Source organism: Spermophilus citellus (genome assembly GCF_964194105.1).
Source record: "Spermophilus citellus genome assembly, chromosome: 5".
NCBI lineage: Eukaryota > Metazoa > Chordata > Mammalia > Rodentia > Sciuridae > Spermophilus > Spermophilus citellus.
This window is the reverse complement of record NC_138186.1, coordinates 1943517-1967185: the sequence shown is the minus strand read 5'-3', so window position 1 is coordinate 1967185 and position 23669 is coordinate 1943517. Positions and strand designations below refer to the sequence as shown.

General features: G+C 50.5%; 1 protein-coding gene across 9 annotated transcripts in view; it reads left to right on the top strand.

Annotated features, from left to right (window-relative positions):
* Nucleotides 1-22925, top strand: part of CARMIL1 (capping protein regulator and myosin 1 linker 1) — a 244063-nt gene extending 221138 nt beyond the window's left edge. For 2 of the 9 annotated variants that reach the window (XR_014022097.1, XR_014022099.1), the window contains 6 exons: nucleotides 2774-2886; nucleotides 6654-7092; nucleotides 10190-10274; nucleotides 11302-11514; nucleotides 13584-20038; nucleotides 20069-21276. Coding sequence is in view for 4 of the 9 variants with exons in the window: in XM_081295123.1 (XP_081151249.1) it covers nucleotides 2774-2886; nucleotides 6654-7092; nucleotides 10190-10274; nucleotides 11302-11514; nucleotides 13584-13724; nucleotides 21949-22088 (1131 nt within the window). In the remaining 5 variants the exon portion in view is untranslated. Of the gene's footprint in view, nucleotides 1-2773; nucleotides 2887-6653; nucleotides 7093-8736; nucleotides 10143-10189; nucleotides 10275-11301; nucleotides 11515-13583; nucleotides 20039-20068; nucleotides 21277-21948 lie in introns of those variants that run through there. The other 7 variants (XR_014022098.1, XM_081295124.1, XM_081295123.1 and 4 more) reach the window with 7 other exon arrangements.
* The last annotated feature ends 744 nt before the right edge of the window (nucleotides 22926-23669 follow it).

Sequence of the window (23669 nt, the reverse complement as noted above, 5' to 3'; positions counted from 1 at the left end):
AACCCTCAGCTGGCCATTCCTCTTGCAGTGACCTTCTGAAGCTGCAGTTTTCTGAAAGCTCTAATTGTTGGCAGAATATTTTTGTGTTGTTGGAAATCTTTCCCTGTAGTTTTAACTTTGCCGTTTCATGTCAGTCTCCTGTAGTAGTACATGTTACTTCAGACTCTTATGCTTAGCAGACTTAGAAATATTTGTGGGTCACTACTTGAGGTCTTTCCTTCTTCAGTCTAAAATTTCCTCATCTCTTTTCATGCTCCTCATTGATTCTTTCTGAGATCTATTTGCAGGTCGTTCTGCTCTGTTGTAATGGACTGCACTGTGGCACCCAGTACAAAATAGGGTGCTTTGTAGGACTGGCCATCCTCCTGAGCCTCCTCCTCCGAAGACTATGCTTCTATTCATTCAACCACAGGCTACATCCACCTTTTCTGAACTAACTCAGAAGCCCTATAGGCTTCTGGTGGCATTTCTTTGAAATGAAATGAAATGAGCTGTGTCCACCCCCAGTTGCAAGAGGATCTAGTAAATGGATCTTCAGTTGATCACATGTATACTCCTCGTGACTAAGTCAGCGAGAGAGGGTACGTGGATAGATGCACGGCCTTCATTTTATTTCCTTGGGTTCTTCATTCTGGACTTGCTTCCTCAGCTCATCGATTTCCATGTGGGTCATGACGTTTTTCTATGTTTTAATGGACTGCTGGGCTTCGTTTGCCAATATCTAAATAGGATTTTTGCATCTGTGTGAAAATGAGAGAATCCTGTAAGTTTTCTTCCCTTTTCTTGTCTGGGCTGTTTCAGAGTTATGCTGTGTTCATGAAATTCCTTAGGAAGCTCAGTCTCCTTTCCTGGTCTCTGGTATGGCCTGTGTGTAACGGAAATCGTTCCCCTTCTGGGGAGCCATCTGGGCGGAAGTCCGACCCTGTACGGCGAGCCTGTGGTGTCTGTGTGGAGAGAGTTTACTGGGATTTGATTTGTTACAGATCCACTCAGGTTGCCCAGTGCTTCCTGAGATCATTCTGATGTTCTTCAATATTGTCCATTTGGCCTAATTGCTCATTCAGTTGTTTATAAAATTCTCTTACGAGTTCTAATCTCTTTGGTATCAATAGCTATGTTTTTCATTTCTAGTAAATCTTAAACAATTTTGTGATTTTTTTTTTATTAGTTTTTTTCAAAGAGTCAACTTTTAGTTTATCCTCTCGAGTTCATTAATTTTTGTCTTCCATCATCTTCATTTGATTTCCTCGGGGCTTTTGTTTCTTGATTTGTTCCTCTGCTCATTGATTTCCATATTTCTCGCCACCTAATGTATGCATAGACGATTCAGTGATTATTGCTAATTAGCGTGCTCTGAGCATATCTGTTGGCAGAGTTATTAATGCCCCTAATTGTCTGGACTCCCCTCCTGCCCACGTCTCTGCACCCAGCCTGTGAAGACGTAGTTTTTGTACCTCCTTGTCAAGATCCAGGGGCAGTGTCTCCAGGTTCCCCTGGTGAATTCTCCTTAATGGTCCTGGCAGAGGGGAGCAGAGGGGTGTGCATGGCTGATCCTCATAATGGCCAGCTGCTCTTCCAGCACTCACAGTCACTCTTTTACAATGGGAAGTCCACCTTCTTGACTTCTTAAACACCAAGAGCAGCAATTCCAGTTTTAGTGGCAAACGCCTCCTCAGCCCCGGAGCACAGCCGGGGCTGCCCCAGAGGCTCGGCTCTCTCTTCCCACAGCCCCCACGCTGCTCTCTTCAGTCTGATGCTTATTCTCCCTGACAGTAAAGACTGGAGTCAAATATTTTCCTTTTGCTAGAAAATGAGCTAAAGCAGGCACCCACGCGTGGCCTTGAACTCCTCTTCAGACTCCAGCCCTTCCAGGCTCCAGGTTCCCTGCTGCCCGTCTCCTGGGCGGAGGCTCCTCCGGCTTCCTCTGGAGCTGCTGACCTCTGCAGCCACCCCACACTCCCACCCGCTGCTCCCGTGCTTCATCCCGAGCTGGCAGAGTTGTCTGGGGTGAGGTGCGGCCCAGCCTCACGCCTGGCCCCGCCCGGCCTGCAGGGAAGCAGGTGGCTACTCAGCTCTGCGCCTCCATGCCTGCTCTCCTTCATGTTCTCCACGTCCCCAGGGAGCCCTCGTGCCAGCTGTGACTGTTACAAAGCAAGGAAGGAAAGGGCTGAGGGGAGGAATTATGTATGCAAGAAAAACCTAGGGTTTTTATGGAGAGTCACTAGAGGGGCGGCTGGAAGGAATCCCCATGTCAGGCCACAGGCCTGGGGCAAATCGGCCATCAGCCAGGCAGCCTGGTGCTCCCTCCTTGTCCCTTCTGTGTCTCACCTCAACTAGGATGAAGCTCTTTCCTTTTGGGCCCCAAGGCCAGTCGGGAGGGTAAAGTGATGGCCTGCAAACCCACGTACCCCTCGAGCTCCTCATCCTGCAGGGGCTGCCGCCGCTGCTGTTCTGCTGCTTTCTCGAAGGAAAAGTGATAATACGAGCAAGTTTGGTGCTACTTTATCTTTTGTGACCAAAATGAAAGTTACTCTGAGTTTCATTCTCTCTGTTACTGAGTTAAAAAGCTCTACTCACTTTGCTGCATGACATCACCACCAAACTTCCAGGCATATCCCCGGGCCTGTTTCTTCCTGTCTGTGCTGTGGACCTAGCTCCCAGGCCAGGAGATTGTGTCTGGTCCCTCTTGGCCCTCACCTGGTACCTTGCGGCCGGTGGTGCCCGTGTGCTGACTGGCGTTGGGTGTGAACCACATCACGTGTTTATTTTGCAGGTCTGTGCTGCCAACATAGTCTCCCAAGATGGAGAACAGAACGGTCTTATGGGGAGAGTGGATGAAGGTGTAGATGAATTTTTCACCAAGAAAGTGACCAAAATGGATTCCAAGTGAGTTCGGAGTCATTTCACTAACCATATTACTTAATTCACACTTAAATTACTAACAATTACAATCAAGCTTAGGATATTAAGTCTCTTTTTATGTATGGATCCACTATTCTGTGAGGTTTTCAGAATACGATCTCCTGGCCAGCAGCAGATTCTCTGGCCTGCACTGTGAGCCGAAAACTCTGGAGGTGAGGCCTCGCAACTGTTTCCATAAGACCCTAGGCCACCTGGAGGCCACCCAGCCCAATCAGAGTTGGCCTCTAAACAGTTTCTCTGCCTTTCCTATTAATAAGATGGAGTTTTCTTAGCATAAATTGAAACACTAGAGCCTTTAAGCACAATTTGCAACAAATTATTTAATCTACAACTAAAATGCAGATCCATTCCAAAATATGCTCTTAATGTTGATTTTTGTGTGTAGAGTGTTCTTCACCTGGAGAGATCAAATTTGGGGAAGAGTTTGAACCATACTGATAAGCTGGGGGCAGGCTGGGGATGGGGAAGGAACTAGTCCATTCTGTAGAATCTTGCCTCTGTGGGATGGTCAGGTGGAAATAAGTTAAATTTTTTATCCCTAGAAGTCTCTCTTACTGAGTGTCGTAAGTGGTAGGACCCGATTATCTGTCGTTTCTGAGACAGACCTTGAAGCTTCGCAACTACACCTGGTAAATTCTGTCCCATCTCTAAGAGCCACGTTCAGTGCTATTATCCTTGGGCACTTTCCCATGACTGCTCTTTCCCCCAGTAGTGACTGTCTCTCCGCTGACTTAATACACCTTTTTAATCCTTTGTACACATCTGTTAGAGTGCACTTGATTCTTTGAGAGTTTGTTTAGGTTTTAATTCTTCCACAGCACAGGGAATCGATGAACACATTTTCCACATAAAAGATTCAAGGAATTCTAGCATTGGCTGAGCGAATGGAAAGTCCCTTGTAGGTTGCTTTCAAGTCTGTTTTTCCAAACAGGGTTCTGTTCTTCAGGAGCAGCCCTGGGTCTTGGTTTTCACTCTAAGGCAGTAGTCTGCCTGCAGTCACTGCCCGCGAGTTCCGCGAGACCCCCCGACCGTCTCCGTCACACCTACAGACGCCGCGTGGGCTCCTCCTTCTTAAACTTCAGATCCACATTTAGTTAGAGAGGAGGCTCTTGAGCACTGGTGTGGCCCTCCCCTGGGTAACGCTTCTTTCTTCCTAACTTCTTCGGAATGAAAGGTGGGGAAATTGAGAAGGCACAAAACCGTCTCCTGCAGACACTGCTCCAGGAGAATTCTGGTCTTGTCCCGTGCACAAATAGAACTACTAGATGCCTCAGTCTCCATCACATAATGGTGGAACCTAGTAAAACTGGTGATCATCTTCATTTCATTTTGTTATAAAAAATAGGTTGTTTGATATTAAAGGGCAGCGCCTAGGTACAAGTTACAGGTAGTATGAACAGAGTTTGAGAATCAAAGTGAAGCATGCTCCTACCCGGCTTCAAAGGCTGCTTGTTTCTTTCCCCCTCATCTTCCCAGGTCTGCTCCTGTGGCCGCTTGTCTTGCTCCACCGTCCTTCATGATAACCGTTTCCAGGTTGGGGTAGTAATCAACTGTTCGCTTCTGGCCCCGGTGGTGACGCTGCAGTCTCACGCATCGTCACGCTGGGCCGGCTGTTCTCACCCCACACGCTCTCTGTCCCCATCAGCATGGCCAGGCAGGCAGTATTCAAATAGTGTCCGCCTCCCTCTAGCCGGGTAACATCCATACCTGGGTCAGGGAGTGCATGAGGACCGGTTTCTTTTCTTCCACGACTTTTTCATTTTCCCTCAGGCTGATGAGTGTCCCTCTTCCATGTGCTTAGTGCTCTGTGCTCCTGTCCCTGACTGGCCCTCTGTCCCCAGTGAAGGCACAAACCCCGTCTGGACTTACTCGGGTGTGCTCAGTCTCCTCCGGGAGCACCTCTCGCCCGCACCTGCCTGGCCCCAGGGCAGCCTCTGGCCAGCTCCCTGCTGTGTCCCTGGGACTGCTTACCGTCACCCTGTGCCAAGGCCCCCTCCCCTTGTCCCGTGTCTTCCTCTGCCTGTCTGCTGCAGGCTTAGTTCATTCCCTGGTTTTGGTGGAGCACATCCTCCAGGGGCTTTCTAAGAAAGGCAGCACGGGAAACGAGTCTCCGTAACCACCTACCTACATCCTGTTTTGAGTTAACGGTTTAGAATTGTGGGTTGGAATCCATTTTACCTTAGAGATGGAGAACTGTCCATTGCCTCTGTCTTGGGGCTGCTGATAAGAGTCCAGTGTCAGTTTGAGCCTGACCCTCTTCTCGGTTCTGTTTCCCCTGCTCCAGAACCACTTGGGATCTCGTCTGCATTCTCAGAGGGTGAAATTGTTCGAGGATGTGCTCTGGAGTGGTCTGTGGGGCCAGTTTCCTGTTTCGTCACTGTTTCTACCTGGAAATCCATGTCTGTTGGTTCTGGACTTGTTCCGGAGTTGCTTTTGTGTGGTCTCCTCTCTTCCTTTTTCTCCGTGTGCTTTCTCTTAGACTTCCATCATTGGCCTGGGTATTTCCTCTGTTAAATCGTGGACACTGCGTGTTCTGTCCGGGTGCATTTTCTTTACCCCTCCGCATGCTCTCGGACACCCCTCAGGTGCGTCTTCCACCCTTACATTCTCACCTCTGCTGCCTTCTTGTTGCTGTTCTGTTTTGAGGGCATCCTTGTATCTTGATGAAAGAGTGGGGCAGAAACATGGTTGTTGGGAGCCTGTGAGCGGGCTGTTTGATGGCAGGCCGTGGCGGCAGGAGGCAGGAGGGAGCTGAGCGGCTCGTGGTGGGCTCTGCTCTCTGGCCCGTGCTCTCTGCAGCCGCTCTCTGGCTCCTGCACTCCAGCAAGCTGGGTGGAAGCGGCACGTTGCTCCGGGGCTGGGAGAGGAGCTGGGGGCTTGGATGGCTGTGGGCAGGCTGCCCTCTGTGCTCCCTCTTCCTCTCCTCTTCTGGAGGCCCCTGGCTCCTCCTTCCGGAGCCGGCAGATCATGCTCTTCTGGGCCGTCACTTCAGGGTCGGCCTTCCCAGACCTATGAGGTTAGTGTGCACTCAAGACTGTTCAGGCCCTGGGTTTGGTTGTTTGCCTTTCCCCTGGTGCGGGCTGTGCCTTTTCTATACTTTCAGTCCTTTGCTGTGATGTTAGAGGAGACTCAGGGAAGCTGAGTGGGTATTCCACCCTCCAGCTCCAGACGGAAGGCAGTTGTCCAAGCGACGCTTCCTGAGAGCTCATTTCCTCGTCAGTTCCCAGCCTTCCTTTCTGAAAACCTCTCCTCTCTGCCTTTTAATCTTGATGCTTCTTTCTGTGGATTTTGCATTTAAGCAAAGATTCCAGTCTTGGCTTGGATTGAGCATGGGGTGGGCGTTCACATGCTGTCTGACGGGGCGTTGTTGGGTCCCAGGACACTTGGGCCCTCTCCAGGGCCCCTCAGGTAGGGCTAGGCAGCCGCCCACTGTCTTGAGTCACGTCACTCTGTTGGACGGTCACGCAGGTAGGGAGGCCCTTGATGGGCACCTGGAAATGCGAAGCCTGCCTGCTCTCCCAGGCCTGCCACTGGGCTTCAGGCTCACACTCTCGATTTGTCTGTGCCTCAGTTTCCCCCGGGTGGGTATGACGACGGCCTTCCACATGCCTTCCCTTTCCCAAGTCCAAGGAGGCAACTCAGAAGTACTTAGAATGATGGCTGTCTGCGGACTGAGCCCTGTGGAGCTTCCCCCAGTCAAGCCAACAGCTTTGTCTTGGTTTGAAATGCAGGAGATCATCCACAAGAGGCTCTGAGTCCCACGAGCTCGCGGAAGGAGGGGATGAGAAGAAGAAGCGAGATTCCCGGAGAAGCGGCTTTCTCAATCTGATCAAATCCCGGTCCAAGTCCGAGCGGCCACCCACAATTCTGATGACAGAAGAGCCGTCCTCACCGAAAGGGGCAGTCAGAAGCCCAGCCCTGGACACGCCGAGGAAGGAGACCAAGGCAGCCGAGCCCAGTGGCAATGCCGAGCGCCTGGAGGAAGTCAAGACGCCCGACTCCCTCGAGGAGAGTCCCGGGGAGGAGGGGCAGTCGGAGGGGCGGCTGGAGCGCAGCGACAGCAGGAGCAGCCCCCAGGGAGGGCGGCGGTACGGCGTGCAGGTGATGGGCAGCGGCCTACTGGCCGAGATGAAGGCCAAGCAGGAGAAGAGGGCCGCGTGCGCACAGAAGGTGAGGCAGCCCGCACACCAGGCTAGTCCTTCTGCGGACGGGTGTCCCCACTCGGCTTCTATGGGTGAGGGAGGCTCAGGAAAATAGTCTGTCAGTTAAATAAACATCAGAATTGAAAGATGTGTTCCCGCAGAGCCTCAGCCATACGGGAGGGCAGCGTTGCCCTGGGCCCCAGGCTGCTCTCCCCAGGAGCCACATTGGCCTTTGGAGCAGGGTGTGGGGTTTAGGCAGGAGCCCGTCCCCCGCACGCAGGCTTGTCCTGTGCTCACGTGTGTAGCAGCACGGGAAACCCTCCGTCCCACAAGAGACAGCTGCACACAGAGGCCTGAGGGCAGAGGGAGGAGGCTAACGAGAGTCCTGAAACCAGATGGGGTCAGTGAGGGCAGCGTCCGCAGCGGTCTCCCCTTCCAAACTCAGAGACTTTGCCTGCTCCAGATTCAAATGGCAAAGGAAAAAGTCAGGGAATCTTGTTAAGCTAACGGAATGTTTGCCCAGCCGTGGACAGGTGGTGTCCACTGCCGTGAAGGAGAACTTCATGGTCAGAAACTGCTGAGTGCGGCTGAGAGCATCACTTATTCCTTCGGCCTCCTTGTAAACGTCGGGGAGTGTTTTCTTTCCTTTTTACGTCTGTTTCTTCTACTGGCACTTAAAGGACTTCATCTTTGTTGTGATCGTTGAGAAACTGCCCATATTCAGCTCCGGGTTAGTTTCTGGACATTTTCTTGAGCTCTTTTATTTTTACAAAACTGAGCTCACCAAAGAAAGGAAAATTAATATCAAAGTATTAGAAGAAAACAGCTCCCACCATCGAACCCTCAATTTGCAGAAACAGAGTGGGAAAGTGCCGATCAGGTACGGGCCCTTTTGCACTACTTCTAGACGACTGTTTTCCACTAAACCCTGCGTCTCCCGGGGTTTGCAGCCCCTGACTGCAGCCCCTCACCCCAGCACCTGATCTGTAGTCCCTACTTCAGGTCTCTCCAGCTCGCTCATCAGCTTTGGGGCAGGGAGACTGCACAGCTGCACTCTGCTAATTCACAAGTGAGGCTTGGTGTGGCTGTCATGGCTCAGAATTCCAGAGAAATGCCCCAGCCACATCATTAGGGAGCCAGGTGCCCAGACGTTTAAATTTTAATCCATTTTTTATCAATGTCTTTGTAACAACAAATAGACTGTTTTCACCATGAGCTGTTTATCATTTCCAATGATGAACAGCTACATCCTGGTACAAAGATGAGAAATTCCAGAGGTTTTTTTTTTCTCCCCCACATGCTTTGGATTGATACATAAATTGATTCAAAATGACAACATCCTTAAGGTCCAGTGTTGATTGTGTCCAATTGAGCCTTATACCAGTGTTCCCTGAGCGCCATCTGGTGTCACTTTAAACAACCACCATCATTGAAATCCTTAATATTTAGGGGGTATTCCATCAGAATAATAAAATTTTTCAAAAGTTATCTTAGAATATTTTTCCCTAAAATTCCACTCTGATTTTTCTGAAGATGGTGGGCGCCTCTGTGGTCAGTGGGCTTTTGGTGAAGCAGAGTCCTCAGCCTCCTCTGCACACTGTTGACATTTAACACGTGTTTAAAGAAAGAGCTGTGATGATTGGAAGGACCCCATTTGATCCTTATCTTGCAGTCAGTCTTGGGATTTACAGCTACCGCAGGAAACCTGTGAGGGAAGACAATGAAGCTACTCTCAGAATTGTTCTTGAGATGCAGACCAGAGAGGTTCCCAGGGGACAAAACATAAGGAGGTCCGCACTCCCTTGCAAAAACCCAGAAGGACAGGTCCCTGTTGGGATTTCATGGTTAGTGTCTGGCCAGGCCTTGCAGATGCTCGAGCAGGGCACAAAGGGTGGCTGGGGCTTTCTGTCCCTCGGGTCACCCTTCCATGGGGATGCCAAGTAGCAGGCCCCCAGGGCTGCCAGTTTCTCCTCCGAGGCCTGCTCAGCACCCTCCACTAGAGGAAGTACTTCCGTAGTCTTGCTGAGAGATGCCTCGAATCCTTGGCTCTTCCTCCCCAGAGCCAAAGCCCCCGGGCGTGTGTGGGGACAGACTAGCAGGCACAGTGAGAGTCAGACCTCAATGTATATCATACAGTCTGCGTCATCAAGTCCAGTGTCAAGCCAGGAAAGGGCCGCAGACTGGATTCCCAGGTCTGTGCAGAGGACGAGTGAGCAGGGGTGGGCAGGTCACCCTGCCTCCGAGGTTGGTCTGTTAGGTGAGAGGCAGCTGTAGCCAGGCTCTGCCGACAGGATTCTTGGCTGGGGAGAGTCAGACGTTGGACTCGTTCTTTTCCTATGTCTTCGTGTGCGCACCCCTCGCACCACTGCAGACTTCAGCTCTGTAAGGGCAGAAGCTGATTCCGCTCCATTAGGGTTAGCTCCAGCCCTAAGACAGTGGCAGTGATCCTGCCCCATCCTTGGCCTCACAGTCCCCTCCCCCTGCAGGTCTTCTAAAAGTCAGGATCTGGGACGTGAGTCCATGGTAGAATTCTCGTCTAGCATGTGGAGGCCCTAGGTTCCATCCCAGCACTGAAAATTCAAAGAAACAAAAACAGAAAAGAATTGAGGCCTGTCCACCTGTATTTTCCTCCTGATGAGATCCACACCTGGGGTTGTGCCTCGGTGACAAGGAGGACTTTGCCCATTTTAGGCCCCTGGACACCTATGTTGTCATAGGTTTCCGCTGATTTTAAAACTAGATTTTTTGGAATCCAAAGCTGTAGAGTCCTGGAAATTTCTAGAATGTAAGTGTTCCTTGCACAGAGCATCAGGGCTGTGAGGTGGCACAGGTATTCAGGGACTATAGGAAGTGTCACCCACTCAGTCACCTCCCGGCCCCTGCACTCTGTCCTGTGGGAGCCTCCTGGGAACTCCCACACGTGGACACAGAGCAGGGACTGTAAGCACTGGGCAGAGGTGCTTCTCCCAGCTTCCCAGCGAGAGGACCTCAGGACGGAAGGTCAGGCGAGCACTGTAACCGTGCAGAGTCCCTAGCCACCTTGTGTTGTCATTTATCATCTGTTTTTTTTATTTACACATAAAATAAACATGCACTGTTTGCGGGGTGGTGCTTGCATTTTGTAGAAGCTTGGCAACGAGGCCGTCTCCCAGGACTCCTCCGGCAGCCCGACCTTGAGCAGCATAGAGCGGTTGGACGGAGGAGGGGCAGGTAAGCAAGGCCACTGCCGTCACTCCTAGGAAGGTCCCTTACCTCTGCTTCCCCTGTGACTGACAGAAGAGGAGGGTGGGAAGCAGTGGCTGCCTGTGCTGGGTGCTCCCAGCTCCCACCAAAGCACGGGTGCCTTGCCTGTCAGCGCAGGCTGTCTGCAGGTGACAGGCCACCCGCCACTGAGCTGGGTGACACTTCCTACAGCCTGGTGCCTGACACTCGCCTCTTCTCGTTTCTCAGGGCAGAAATTCCAAACACTGTGTTCACTGAGAATTCCTATTGTGGGCATTTTCGTGAAAGGGACTGGGAGCATGGGGACAGCACATGTTTTTAAATACAAGATGCATGTGGCATGGGAAGGCGGTGTCCACTTGAGAGGAGGTGGTGGTCCAGTGGCTTGCCACGTACACAGCCTGTGCCCTTTGTTCCTCTGACCCCTTAGGTCAGTGCAGGGCAAGATTCTGGAGACGGAGCCTGGTGAGGGGTTGTGAATTGCATGCTGGAATTCTGGTGGGGCCACTGGGTGTCCTTGCTGTTGTGTCCTCACGCCGCGAGAGCGGGTCTGTCAGTCACCCTCAGCTGGCTTGGCTTGGCCAGTTGTTAAGTGATGGCAGTGGTGTGAATGGAGGCCAGGGTAGGGGTGGTGCTCTGGACCTGCCGTGGCGTCAGCGCAGCCCCCTCCACTCCAGCCCTGTGGGCACAGCCTGGCTGTTTTCTGGAAGATACGCGCCTGCAGTTGGCGCCAGGTCTGAGAGACCCAGAGGCCTAGGATGCATTGAGCTCCACGCTGCTCTTGGCTGTGTACTGCGGGGTCTCCCTTGCCACCTCTGCGACGGTCGGGGCTGGTCAGGAAAGCCCTTGAGCCCACCGCTTTCCTATGGAGAATATTAGTCTTCCACCTGTGTGTTTTGTTCTGAAATATCTGATGAGAAATGGCAGTGATTGATTGCTGCTGACTTCTGCCTCCAGGATGCAGGTGTTTCGGCTTTGATCTGTAACACAGGCTTCTTCTGCTGCTTCATTTTAGTGCCTAAACTGCCCCCAGGTCTCCCAGAAAACCGTTGTGGTCTGGGAACACCAGAAAGGAGCACCAAAGCAGAGCCCAAGGTGGAGGTGGGCTCCAGGTCTCGGAGTTCGTCCAGCAACCCCACCAGCCCCAAGCCCCTCCTGCAGTCCCCCAAGCCCTCCCTGGGAGCACGGCCCAGCATCCCACAGAAACCAAGAGCTGCCTCCCGGCCTGGTAAGGACAAGGTTTGGCTGGGGTCATGCCGTGGCCCAACAGCTCTCCAGGCTGTCTGCATTGACAAGAATGTCTGCGTCGGGTCTCCTACAATTCTGTGAGAATTCACACATACGAAGTTGAAAGGGTGGTATTGCGAACGCCGTCTCAACTCACCTCTTAATGTCTCTCACAGTTAGGCAAACAGAGTAGATCCATGGTCAGGTCATTACCATGGCTGGTCAGCATTGAGCAGGTAACGCTGGGCCAGGCTCTGTTCCACCTACCTTGTGTGGACCCACCCCCAATATCCACATCCCACCCCCTTTCACAGATGAGATAGTGAGTTTGCCAAGCCACACAGGGGGCGAGCAATAGCCAGATGTGGTGACCCCACCCCCCGTAGCAGCAGACAGCCTTCTGGCCCCCTCGTGGGCATGCACACTGTGACACCAGAGGCACAGCTCATCCTGGTCATCCATTCTTCAATGTGTGGGTGACTCGTGTGGAATGGGAGAGCAGGGTCCCACGTGTCTAAACTGTCCCACTCGGGGGTCTTTCTCGTTTCCTCTCATGCTCACCTTGTTCCCCCGGCAGCCCTGGTGGACATTCTGCACAAAGCCACAAAGAAAGGGTATACCAGGCTCCCTCAAGGAACTGACCCCTGCAGCAAATCACTTAGGACTTCCTAATTGTACTCAAACTTTTTCACAAAGAAGTCTTTGTGAGTGAGGAATGCAATTTTTAATACGGAAAATATCCTTGTAAAGGGAATGGGAAAAATGGAGGCAAAGCAAACAGTTTAAATTTTTTTTTTTAACAAAAAGCAAGATCGTTCAGGGTGTGGTGGTGCACACACGTAATCCCAGTGACTCAGGGGGCTGGGGTCCAAAGATTTTATGTTGTTTCCAGCCTCAGCAGCTTAGTGAGGTCCTAAGCAACTTAGCGAGTGTCTCAAAACAAAAATAAAAACAGGCTGGAGATGTGGCTCAGTGGTTAAGCACCTCTGAGTCCAATCCCCAGAGACAAAAAGAAAAGAAAGAAAAAAGGAAAGGAAAGCAAAACCTCAAAAAGGAGGTCTGATTCTGACATTTTTACCAGCTGCTGTGCCTCTAGTGAGGAACCAGCCCTTATAAAGAGGAATCTGCCCTGGGTCAGAGTATTTTGGCTCCCCATTTGCAAATGCTGAATATCCGATCAGCTGGATTCCTAATATTCTGTTGCAAGAACTTTTGATTTTCAGCTTATGCTGGACATGGTCATTGCTTCCCTAGTACTAGTATGCCAAGAAGCGTGTTAACAAGCCAGCGCTTTTATAGAGCTTGGGAAGCCAGTGGGCACTTCCCTGCCCCGGGTCACTCCTTTCCCCACGGTTCTGAGGGGGCGTCAGGGTCTCCGTGATCATGGTAAAACAAGAGGACTTGGGTTAGAGGTGGAGGCCGTGGAGAAGCGGCTGTGGGTCGTCCAGCACTTGTGTGCACTGCTCTCCCAGCCACAAAAGGAGCCTGGTCAGTCAGTCCCGAAAGCAGCGCTGGCTGGGGGATTGAGATGGGGATTCTAGTCCCAGCTCTCTGGCCTTTTTTTTAGCTTAGCATTTACTCTCCATTTGTCCAGTGATCAAAACCCTTCGCAGTTGTCAAAATCCATGATTCCAGATTATCCCTAGGGACCTCCGTATGTGCTTGTAGGTGCTTACACATGTGTGTGCATCTGTGTTGTGGCTGTGGCACTGTGAAATGTGTAAAGTCACGTGTCTTAAACAGACAGCTTTGTGTTTAAGGCAGAAGGACGTGTGGCTCACAGTCCACCTTCAAATATCAGCGATTGAAGTGTCAAACCTGCAGGAAAAACCACATCTGTGAAGATTCTGACCTTTTCCAGGGTTCGCTATTGTTTCTTTATTACGTGTGCATGTTCACTGAGCAGAAATACAAAAGTAATTTTTGGCCAGAAAAATTCTAGGATGCTTTTCTGTTCTTACGAGTCATCTGTATTTAAAGGTTTACCTGGTGAGTGTGTGTGTGTGTGTGTGTGTGTGTGTGTGGTTCTGGGTGTGGAATGGTTTGATTCCTGTGTTCATGTCTCCACAGAGGATGCCCCAGACTCTCCATCCGGTCCCAGTTCCCCTAAAGTCGCCCTTCTTCCTCCTGCCTTGAAGAAAGTGCCCATGGACAAGGACAGAGACAGACAGAACAGCCCCCAGCCCAGCCCCCGCGTGTTTTCCCAGGAAGGTAAGAACTTTCTCTCTTTGGGTCTCTCTGTCCAAGGAGGGCAGTTCAAGGAATTAATCCTGGGCCCGGCCAGTGTCTTGGAGTTCAAGTCAGCGTTAGGTCTTTGGAAGCAGAGCAGCTCCTTCGTTCAGGAACTCAAGCTTCCCAGAGACACCCAGCCCAGAGGCCACAGGTCCTGCAGATGTCCCCTGAGATGCTCCTCCATGGTTCCCAGCAGGTACGATTCTGGAACCTGATCGTGCTACCTGTGGATTTCTAGTCCCTGTTATTCCAAGGAGAGCGGCCTCTAGCTGTCGTGTGCAGCCGCTGCTCTTCAGTGCCACCGTGCCTCGTTGCTCCCCAGATCCCACCGGGTCAGTTGTCAGGGGATGGTGTGGTTGGGGTCTCCATGGCACCTGCACCACACCTCTCCTTCCTCCCTCAACCTCCAAACGCACAGATGGCTTTGTTCTGTCCATGGAAGGTGTCATTTAAATGCTGTCCCTCGGTGCCACCACCACCTACAGACACATCCTGAGCCACCTGCAGGTTCTCCATGTGGCTGGAGCGGCTCTTTATTTCACACGTGTTCCGTGCCCGCTCTGGCTCTGTACCTGCTTCAGCCTGTCTCGGGTTTACGTTGGCAGAATGTGTTGCTAGGTCCTGACTTAGGGTCTTTGGTCCCCTTACAAAAATGACCCCCTTTCTCTACTTCATTCTGCATATTTATTTGGTGGACAGAAGTCTCTCTCACCTATTGGCTGTCAATAAAAGAAGAAAGGGTTTTGACTGAAGCTATTAAGCACCACTTTTGTGAAATAGAGAAACTAAAGCCGTGCGAGGGGCCATTCCCCTAGTCTGTGGGAGGAGCGAACAGTCCCATTACAGCCGAGGCCCGTGGGAGACTCGCTACAGGAAGAACCTTGAGGAGCTGGTGCGGGTGCCTGGCAGCACGTGTCCCCAGCAGCCCATTCTTGCCACACAGCCCCCAACTCCTGCCCTCATGGTCCCTCTTTCTGTAACTGCTGACTGCGTATCTGTTTTTAAGGAAGCTTTGACAAAACCTGAGAGTTTTATTGGGGAGACACTGGGGGTGGGGAAGGCACAAGTACCATAACTGGGAATGTTCATCCTGTTAAAAGCAATTGAGACACTGAAGGATTCAACCCCTACCTGACCCCCCAAAAGTCAGAAGGTTGAGTAAAAACTCGCTGTTAACATTTTTGGAGTATGGTATTTTTAAAAAATATTTTAGTTGTAGTTGAACATAACACCTTTATTTTATTTTTTTTTATGTGGTGCTGAGAATCGAACCCAGAGCCTCACATGTGCTAGGCAAGTGCTCTACCACCGAGCCACAACCCCAGCCTGAGTATGGTGTTTTCTACCAAACATTTTTATTGCCTGTGGATCATCAAAACAAAGTCTGGAGCGCCCACCAGCCTTGGGTGGGAATAAGCTCGGAGCCGTCTAGTAGCAGGGGCACATGGATGGCTTAGCAGGCTGCCAGGAGGGACGCAGGCTGCAGAGCCTGTGGTTCTGGTGGTGTCCGGGGGCCCCTCCTCTCCTCTCGCAGTCGGTGGGGTGGCTCATGTCCTCTTCCCAGTGGCTTGTTGGGCTGCAGAGCTGAGATCGTTGCTCTCCACGTGGGATCCAGACTAAACCAATATGCGAGGTCGGAGCACAGCGAGTGCGGGTGGGATTCCACTCCAGCTGCGCTAGCTCTCTGCCAAGGTGGGGGGCACTCCTGAGCTGCTGCCCTCAGCACTGCCTGTGCCCGCTCCCATTTCCTGCTCCTCGTTCACACTGGTACTTCCTTTCTTTGTCCCCTGCCTCCCTGTGGACTAGCCTGCCCAGCCAACTTCTAAACAGGTAACTTCTGTGACTCTTCCGGATCATTCCACAGTGAGCATGATTCTCATGGTCCATCGTGTCATCACAGCGGTCATGCTGGGGCTTTTCTGTAGGACTCTCGGGCAGACACAGAGCTCATCTCATTTGTTTACCATTTCCATCGAGTTGGCTTTGAATTCCACAGTCGGTGGGGTCTCTGCCAGAACCAGCTGTGAGCTCCTGAGTCCTAAGTCGGGTGGGTGATTTCACTCTCACTGTGGTGTCCACACTGGTGTACTTGCTACTGAAGGGTAAAGGAACCTTTTACTGAGGAGTAGTGCATTCAGGTCATGACAGCGGGAAGCCTTGGGTAGAGGGAAAGGACCTCAAAACTGCACTGGGCCCCTGAAGAAGAGGACGTGAGTGCAGCTGGACCTGGGCCGAGCAGCACCTGGCAAGAGCCTATGGCTGCCCCACGCACCCAGGGGGTTAACTGGCACTAAAAAGCACACGCTTCACTCGGGTGGCTCAGCTTGGGAGGGGTCGGGGCTCTCAGCCTTTCCTTATTCTAATGGCAGCAGGATGGTCCTTGTATTTGGGACGATAAAGTACTGATCCAGAAATCCAAAGCTAGAGAACCTTATGAGAGGGTCAAGTTACCCCGGGGACTTGGCCATTCGAATTTTTGTGAGCGAACAGGTTTATTTTTATATTTGGGGGCTCTTCCTTTTTACCTTCCTGTTAAGTTCCGAGTGGGCGTGGGCAGGGACTCTGAGAGGACTAGTGTCCCCCTTGGAGGATGCTGGCCCAAGCCCTTGACTATTAAAGGAAAGGTCAATAGGAAGCCTTGGGTGCAGACCCCGGTCACGCACTTGCCTTTCCATGGACATTTTATGATTCACCATGAAAGAAACACACCTGGTAGTCCAACCCTCAGGAGCAGTTGATCTCTTTTCCAGCACTTGCTTCTAAGACCTGTGTCTTCCATTTGGCCCCGTAGCAAAGTGTGTCCCATCTATTCAGGTGAGAACAGGCCCGAGACAAAAGGGAGGCCAGTCTCAGTTCAGCCTTAGCCCTACCCTCCAGCAGGAAGGTTCTAGAGCACACGCTGCTGACCCTGGGAGGAGTCGTCCACTGTGGCTGAACTGCTGCTCGTCTCCCTGGTTAACAACTTTTATAAACACGACTCGAAGTGTTGTGTAGAGGAAATGTTGACACAGAACACAGAGACATTCTGAACAGGGAGATGCCGCCAAGGACCTCTGCCTGGAGTGAGGCGTGGTCTTCCTGTCCACTGGGTCAGGGTTGACAGGCTGTGTCCCTGCTCCGGGGGCAGGTGTGTGGCCAGCAGCTAGTGCAGCTCCGTGCCCTTTGCCCCCTCCCGGCAGAGCTTTCAGAACATAAGGTAGTGGCAGTGACCTTACGACAGGATGAGTGTGTTTGCGGAAAGGTAAACCGTGCTCCTACCCGAGCCTTCATCACTGTCGACTTCCTGTGGCACCTGCGCTTCACAGCCCCGTGCGTGCCGATGCCTGCAGTGGGCACTGTCGCTTGGAGAACTCTGCTTGACGCAGATTTAAGAGCCAGATGGTGGCTCCCGCCTTCTCAGCACCACAGGGTTGGAAGCCTGCTTCTCAGCATGTGCTCTCCCGGCTGGGGTTCTGACACCGCCACCCGGCAGCTGGCCGCAAGGACCCCACCACAGCGCCAGCAAGACAGCAGATGTCTGTCTGGGTCAGGTCGCACTGGCCCTCGCCCTCCTGTTGTTTCGTGGTGTTCACTCGCAGAGCGGGGGCTCCATGCTGGCGGCTTGGCCTGGCCTGTGCTCTCAGAGGGCTCCCTGAGTATGCGTCGGCTTGTAGACGCAGTTAGAAGAACTCTCTGTTCTACAGTGGATCTCTGCTCTTGCCAAGAAGGTCTCTGCTAGCTTCAGTCTCAGGAGCTACACGAGTCACACCGAAGGCATTTATCTTCTGAAGAGCACTGGTTCCTTTTGAGCATGTATCGTCCAAGTCTCTGTCTCTGTATTGCCCCTTACGATAAGGACACGTGAGGTCACGGAGATGTCTCTAGATCCTGAAGGTTACCTTGGAGCTGTTGGATCTGCTGACTCTATCACTTACTAAGAAGCACCTTTGTGCGGTGGTCCTCCTTCAAGGACCACTCATTCTACCCAGAGGGACCACCCCACTAAATCCTCCAGGCCTCGAGTGAAGGCGACAACAGGGCCACCCAGGAAGTCCCAGTCCCAGGAGGGCAGGGGGTTCTGCTGCTGCCTCAGGCTTTCCCTGACCTCACTGGCTTCAGGTCCCCCGTGATGGCTTTATCAAATTCTGATGGAATCAAATCGGACCATCTTGTGTTAGTTCTTTTGCCCTGATTTCTTGAAAAAACACCAAAAAGTAATTCTTGCAGGAGCTTCAGCCGAAGTCATTCTGTGTCTGATACGTGGATTTTGTTGTGTTGGTGCATATGTAGCCTTGACTGTCTTCACATACAGTCTGCTTTCTGAATAGATCCTGGCTAAAAACTAGCATTTATCAGAGCAATGAACGAAACCTTGGTGTTTAGTTTCCTTTAAGTCTTTTAAGAACATCTTTGTTTACACTAAAACAGCTTTCTTAATTTCCTAAATCATGCTTTTGTGAAACAATTATTCTCAAAGCATGCTGCGTATTTTTATCATGACTGCTGAGTTTTAATTACGTGGCTATTTTACTATTGGTTTGACAGATAAAATGCTTTATCTCTTTTACTGGAAATATTTGTAACTGCATCTTTTAAATTTCATATCATTTTTTCTCTGCCATGTAATTATAAGCTATGATATCTTCATTATCACATGTTCTATTTTCTTGAAGAAAACGGTTGCTTTTGTTTGGCTTTGTGTGTGTGGTGCTGGAACCCAGGGCCTCGTGCCTGTTAGGTGGACTCTGCCACGGGGCCTGGCTTTATGTGTTTCGATGGAGCCTTCTGGCTCGGCAGCCGGTTGCAGGACTCCTTCTGACTACCACTTGCTTCCTCTGTGATCCAACCTTAGCTCTGCCTAGAGTCCATAAGCCAGTTCTCTCTTCTACATTTTATCCCCAGATCCAGGTTTCATGTCCCCTGTAGGAATTCTTCAAGAGAGATTTAGCAATTGGTTGGCATTTTTGGCTCTTGCTAGAGAGAATAAAAAATCAGTGCCAACTACTGAGAATTATTTTAAGGTCATCAGAATGTTTTCCTTCTGGAAAATGTGGATATTAGTGGAGCGTACAGTGGAGAAAAATTTTCATAGGAATCTCTGGTCCTCAGTTTATGTGCATATTTCAGGAGGTTTAAAATCAGCATGTATATATTTGCATATATACATATGCAAAGTCGGATCATCTTCAAAAATGGCAGACTTCATCTTTGAGCCTCTCCACACAGTTATTGCCCCATAAACAGGATGTGAATATGCACGCAGGTGTTCGCGTTGAATAAATTACTTGTTCATTTACTTGAGTGTCCTTTATCAACTAATAGTGCGTGGAATAGTAATTAACACAGATACAAACACATGTACAGAAACACTCTGGCATTAACCACACAAATGCTTGCATTGAAGGAGTGTTCCAAAGCAATCTGATTTTTTTTAACCTCTGAAATCAAGCTGCCTAGGAGGAGGTCTGTCTGAATTAGTAAAAAGTGTAAATTCTATAAATGTTTTTAAAATAAATTCCGAAGTTTTAAGTTTCAAGCAGACATTATTCTACTTAGACCCGCCTTTAATGGAAGCCTGACCAAACCGACTTCCATAGAATTGTAATTAGCCTCTTAATTATATGCAATCACATAGATGCTCCCTAGGGGCTGGAAAACACACTTGACAGGAACATATCTCCTACGCAGGGGCTCACCTTAAGGTTCTGCATGAATCAGGCTGGAGGCGGGAGCCCAGTGCATTAGCTGTGTGACTAGGTCTTTGGCCACCTCATTTCAGTTTTTCTGTCTGAGTGGAGCCCACCTGCAATTCTAAGGATGTGCCAGCCTGGTCTTGGGCTCACTATCACATGCATTCACAATTGATTGAATTTAATCAAAGAAGAATGAGGATTTTTTTTCTCGCTTTGATGCTGGGGTGGAACCCAGAACCTGGCATATGCAAGGCAGTGCCTTCCCCTGAGCTGCCCACCAGCCCTGAGTGAATTTTCGCCATGTCACCCCCACAGTAAATGCTTGAGCAGCCTCCTTGAAATAATGTGCTGTTTTTTCCTCTTGGTAACTGTGTTAGAGAAAGTGCAGTTTTGTGCTTGTGACTGGCACTGGCTCTGCATCACTCACAAGTGTGAACTGGGCGACGTTTACCTTTCCTCCTACTCCACCTGCTGTTCCGCTGTCCCCGCCCTGCAGGACAGTGTCAGTGACCTGAACTCTGCGGGGCCACTCCTGTGTTGCAGCTCTCTGAATCCCAGCCTGTTGCCATAGTGAGCCTGGCCCGGGGCCTAGTTCAGTGTCTAATCTATGAAACAAGCATTGTTGGTTACATGAGTTTCCCTGCTCCTGAGTTGTCGCACAAACGTGAATTGGACCTCAGATTTCTGGGGAGCCAAGATATTGATGAAAAGTTGGATTATTGTTTTAATAGAAGGGTTAGAGAAAAAGTTTGCTCTGAAGCAGATCACCATATTTATTTCTTCCCTTGAGGCTGTAGTGTTGGAAGTTGGTTGAGTCATTTGACAGGGCAATGACTTACTTTGGTTTAAAATACAGTGAAACCGATTTCTAGCAAGTTTCACAAGTGGTGCTCTGCTTTGAAGTTGAAGGGCTTGCCAAGCCTCTCAGGCCGTGGGGTGCACGACTTCCCTGCTCCCCAGTCTTGGCATCACTGGGGCTGAGAACCTGCAGGATCCGAACGAGAGTCAGATTGGTTTTGTGACAAAGCACAAAATATCTGCAGACATATAGTTATCTTCTTTTTGTGAGTGTAGCTTAACAACTTTCAAAAGACCAATCACACAAGGACATTTAATTTTTTTCTCCCAGCACAAGCTTAAAATGAAGAACAATGATAATATTTGTTCATTGTATTCTTCCCCACCTGAGGTTTTTGTCAAAAGCTGTGGGGCAAAAAGGAATCAAAATTACTTTAATTAAGATTTGAAAAGATTTTTTTTCTTTCCAGAATTTTGGATGATTTCAATTTATTTTTTTAATTTTAATTTCAGTTTAATATCATTAACTGAAAATTTGAATTTTTATTCCAATTATTATCCAGAGACCAGAACCTGGCCCTGTCGATCCTGTTGACAAGTGTGTTAGTGTGTTTGTATTTTGACCCTTACGTTTAGTGAGTTTTCACTTCCTGAAACTCACTTCAATGAGTTAAATATTGAAATAGAGAGCTCCTGGCAAGAGGAATGTTTTAGCAAAAACAAAGTGATCAGAAGCATCATGAGCTCTGGGGCTCTTCCTGGTAGAAGTGCTGTGTCCCTGTCTGGAGCATTTGATCTTCTGAGTCATGAGGTGACTGTGCTCCTCCTTCTGCTTGCTTCACAAAGGGTGCAGGTTTGGTAGGTCAGCTCCACGGTGTCTGCACAGGGGACATGGTGCCTCGCATCTGTCAACCCCTGAGAGCCATGGGGAGCACAGCAGCAGAGTCTTTCCTAGGCTACAGTTGACAAGAAGCCATGATCAGTTGGGAAGCACATGGACTTCCTGGTCCTGAGGTCTACAGAGACCTACCTTACAGGGCCACCGAGCAGCAGCGGTGAGCAGAGAGGAACTCAGTGCCCCTGACGGTGCTCCCATCGCTGAGCGCCTGACCTGTGATCGGAATAGTCCACAACAGTGGTGACGCTCTCACCTGGAGCGCTGGCTGATCGGCAGTGTTGGATGCGTTTTCACAGAACTATGTCAGAGAGAATAAAAAGGGTTCGTTTCCTAGAGAGTGAAGCTGAGGTTTTCTGAGACCCACAAAGGTCTGAAAGAGATTCCTGAGGCCGTTCCTGATATCCTGTCCTTGAGCTGGGTCAGCCAACCCTAAACCACCTGCAGAAGGTGCCCAGTGGACACCCGTCCAGCCTGCACCCTCTCTCTGCTGCCGCTGTGACTGAGGTGCCACCTGGTGCCCAGCCTCAGTGGGTTGTGGCTTCCCCTTCTCCTTCACCTTGGGGTCGTCACCTTGGGTTCTCCACCACATCTGTGAGAGGGCCACCCTGTCATAGGCATGGTCTTGCGTGCCTCTGTGGCGTGAGTGTTTCTGGGTCTACTCCTCTGTTTGGAATCCACCCGGAATCTCTAAGCATAAGGGGACTTTGCTGTAAGAAAGTTGGCCCCGGCCCACTGCCCTGCAGGCGCGCCCAAGGCCCCTGCTTTCACCCCACTGTGGCCAGGCCCCTACTGCTGCATGTACTAACTGTTCTGCTTCCTTGCCTTTCAATTCCAGTTTCAAGGAGAAGCTGGGGCCAGCAGGCCCAGGAGTATCAGGAGCAGAAGCAGCAGCGGTCCTCCAGTAAAGACGGCCCCCAGGGCAGCAAGTCAAGTGACTCGGGAGAGGAGGCCGAGAAAGAGTTCATTTTTGTGTGAAGGTCCCCGGGCAGAGTCTCACTGTGCAGGTGCCTGTGGCCCTCAGAGAGGAGGGCGCCGCCTCTACTCTTGGTGCTCTCTTCTTTCTTCTTCCCCCTTTCGGAGCATAACAACAGATCCATTCCTGGTCTCAAAGCACACTTCTGGTCTTCCCGTCCTTCGCACTGGATTCTAAACCTTGCTTCACAAGCTTTCAGCAAAAGCCAGCAGTTATTCCATGGGCCCTCCTTGAACTTCTCTGAGGCAGCTACAAATTGCCCGGCAAGATGAGTCTTTGGAGGTCAAAGGCGTAGCTGGACACACACGCACAGGTGCTCCACCCCGACGGTGCCTGTCACATCTGCACGTGACTGGATAGAGCGGTTTATTCTTGATGTAAGCATTGCACATTGTAATTATATTAACAGAGCACACTAATAAATGATTTGTATGAATTATATTTATTAGATCTTGGTATGGTTTTCACATTCTCCCACGGGAAATTCTTCCTTCCTGCAGTGGAACTGTACATTTAAAGGTGAGTTGGTGGCCTTCGGGTGCCATCAACAAGCACAGCTGAGAACGGAGTGAGCTTGGTCCATGTGGATTCTTCCATGTGCCCAGATCAATGTACATGTTTGATTGGAATGAAGTTTTATGAATATTCATGTTTTGGAAGGCCTTTAATTTCTGCTGCATTTTAGGTTTTAATGTGTGGTTTTAAGAGAGAATACTTTGACACCTGTAAAAAGAAATCAGAATACTACTCTTTTATAAGACATTTCACAAATATTCACTTGCATTACAGGCTGAAAGTATTTTATTCATATGTATATTTATACCAATAAAATGATTTTACAAGCCGAATTGTTACATTCTGTGGTTACTTTTTTAGTTAGGATTAGCTGGTGCTGGTGAACTTGAAACTTGGTTTCTAAAAATCTAGAGTATTCACAGTTCTCAGATAATCCACCAGCCTGGGGACCATTGCCTTCAAAGTGGACGTAACTTGCTAGTTCTGCCCACCCTGCTCTCACTGTGGGGAAAAAAGAATGTACCAGAAGGGTGTAGAATTGAATGGAGTCCTGGATCCACTGACTCAGGTCCGGGGTCACGTGAGCCACGCTGTTGGAGTGGAATGTGAGTTGAAGAGGCGCAGGGTCGTCCTCTGGAAGGAACTCTTGGAATGTGGGGCTGTGAGATCCAATTCCTCACCCGCTCCCCACCACGCTGGGGAGCCTGGTGTGTGAACAGGGGCCCTGTGACGTGGACGCAGGACCACCTCCTCCAAGGGTAGCTCTGCTGTCATCACTGCTGATGGGACCCACACCTCCACTGGCAGCCAGAGTGGGAGAAGCATGAGGCAAAGACAGGTGGGTGCTGGGCGGGTGACAGGCCTGGGAGGGTGACCCACTGCCCAGCTGAGTGACAGCCCATGGAAGGGGCAGTTATTCTGTTTGGGATGCAAAAGCCTTAAAGGAAGTAACATTGGTGCTAGGCCTTGAAGTAATGCCTTTGTAAGTGCCAGACCACGTTGGGTCTTTGGTTGTAACCCTAAGATGCAGGTGTGACACACGTTACCTCCTATGATGCAGGTGTGGC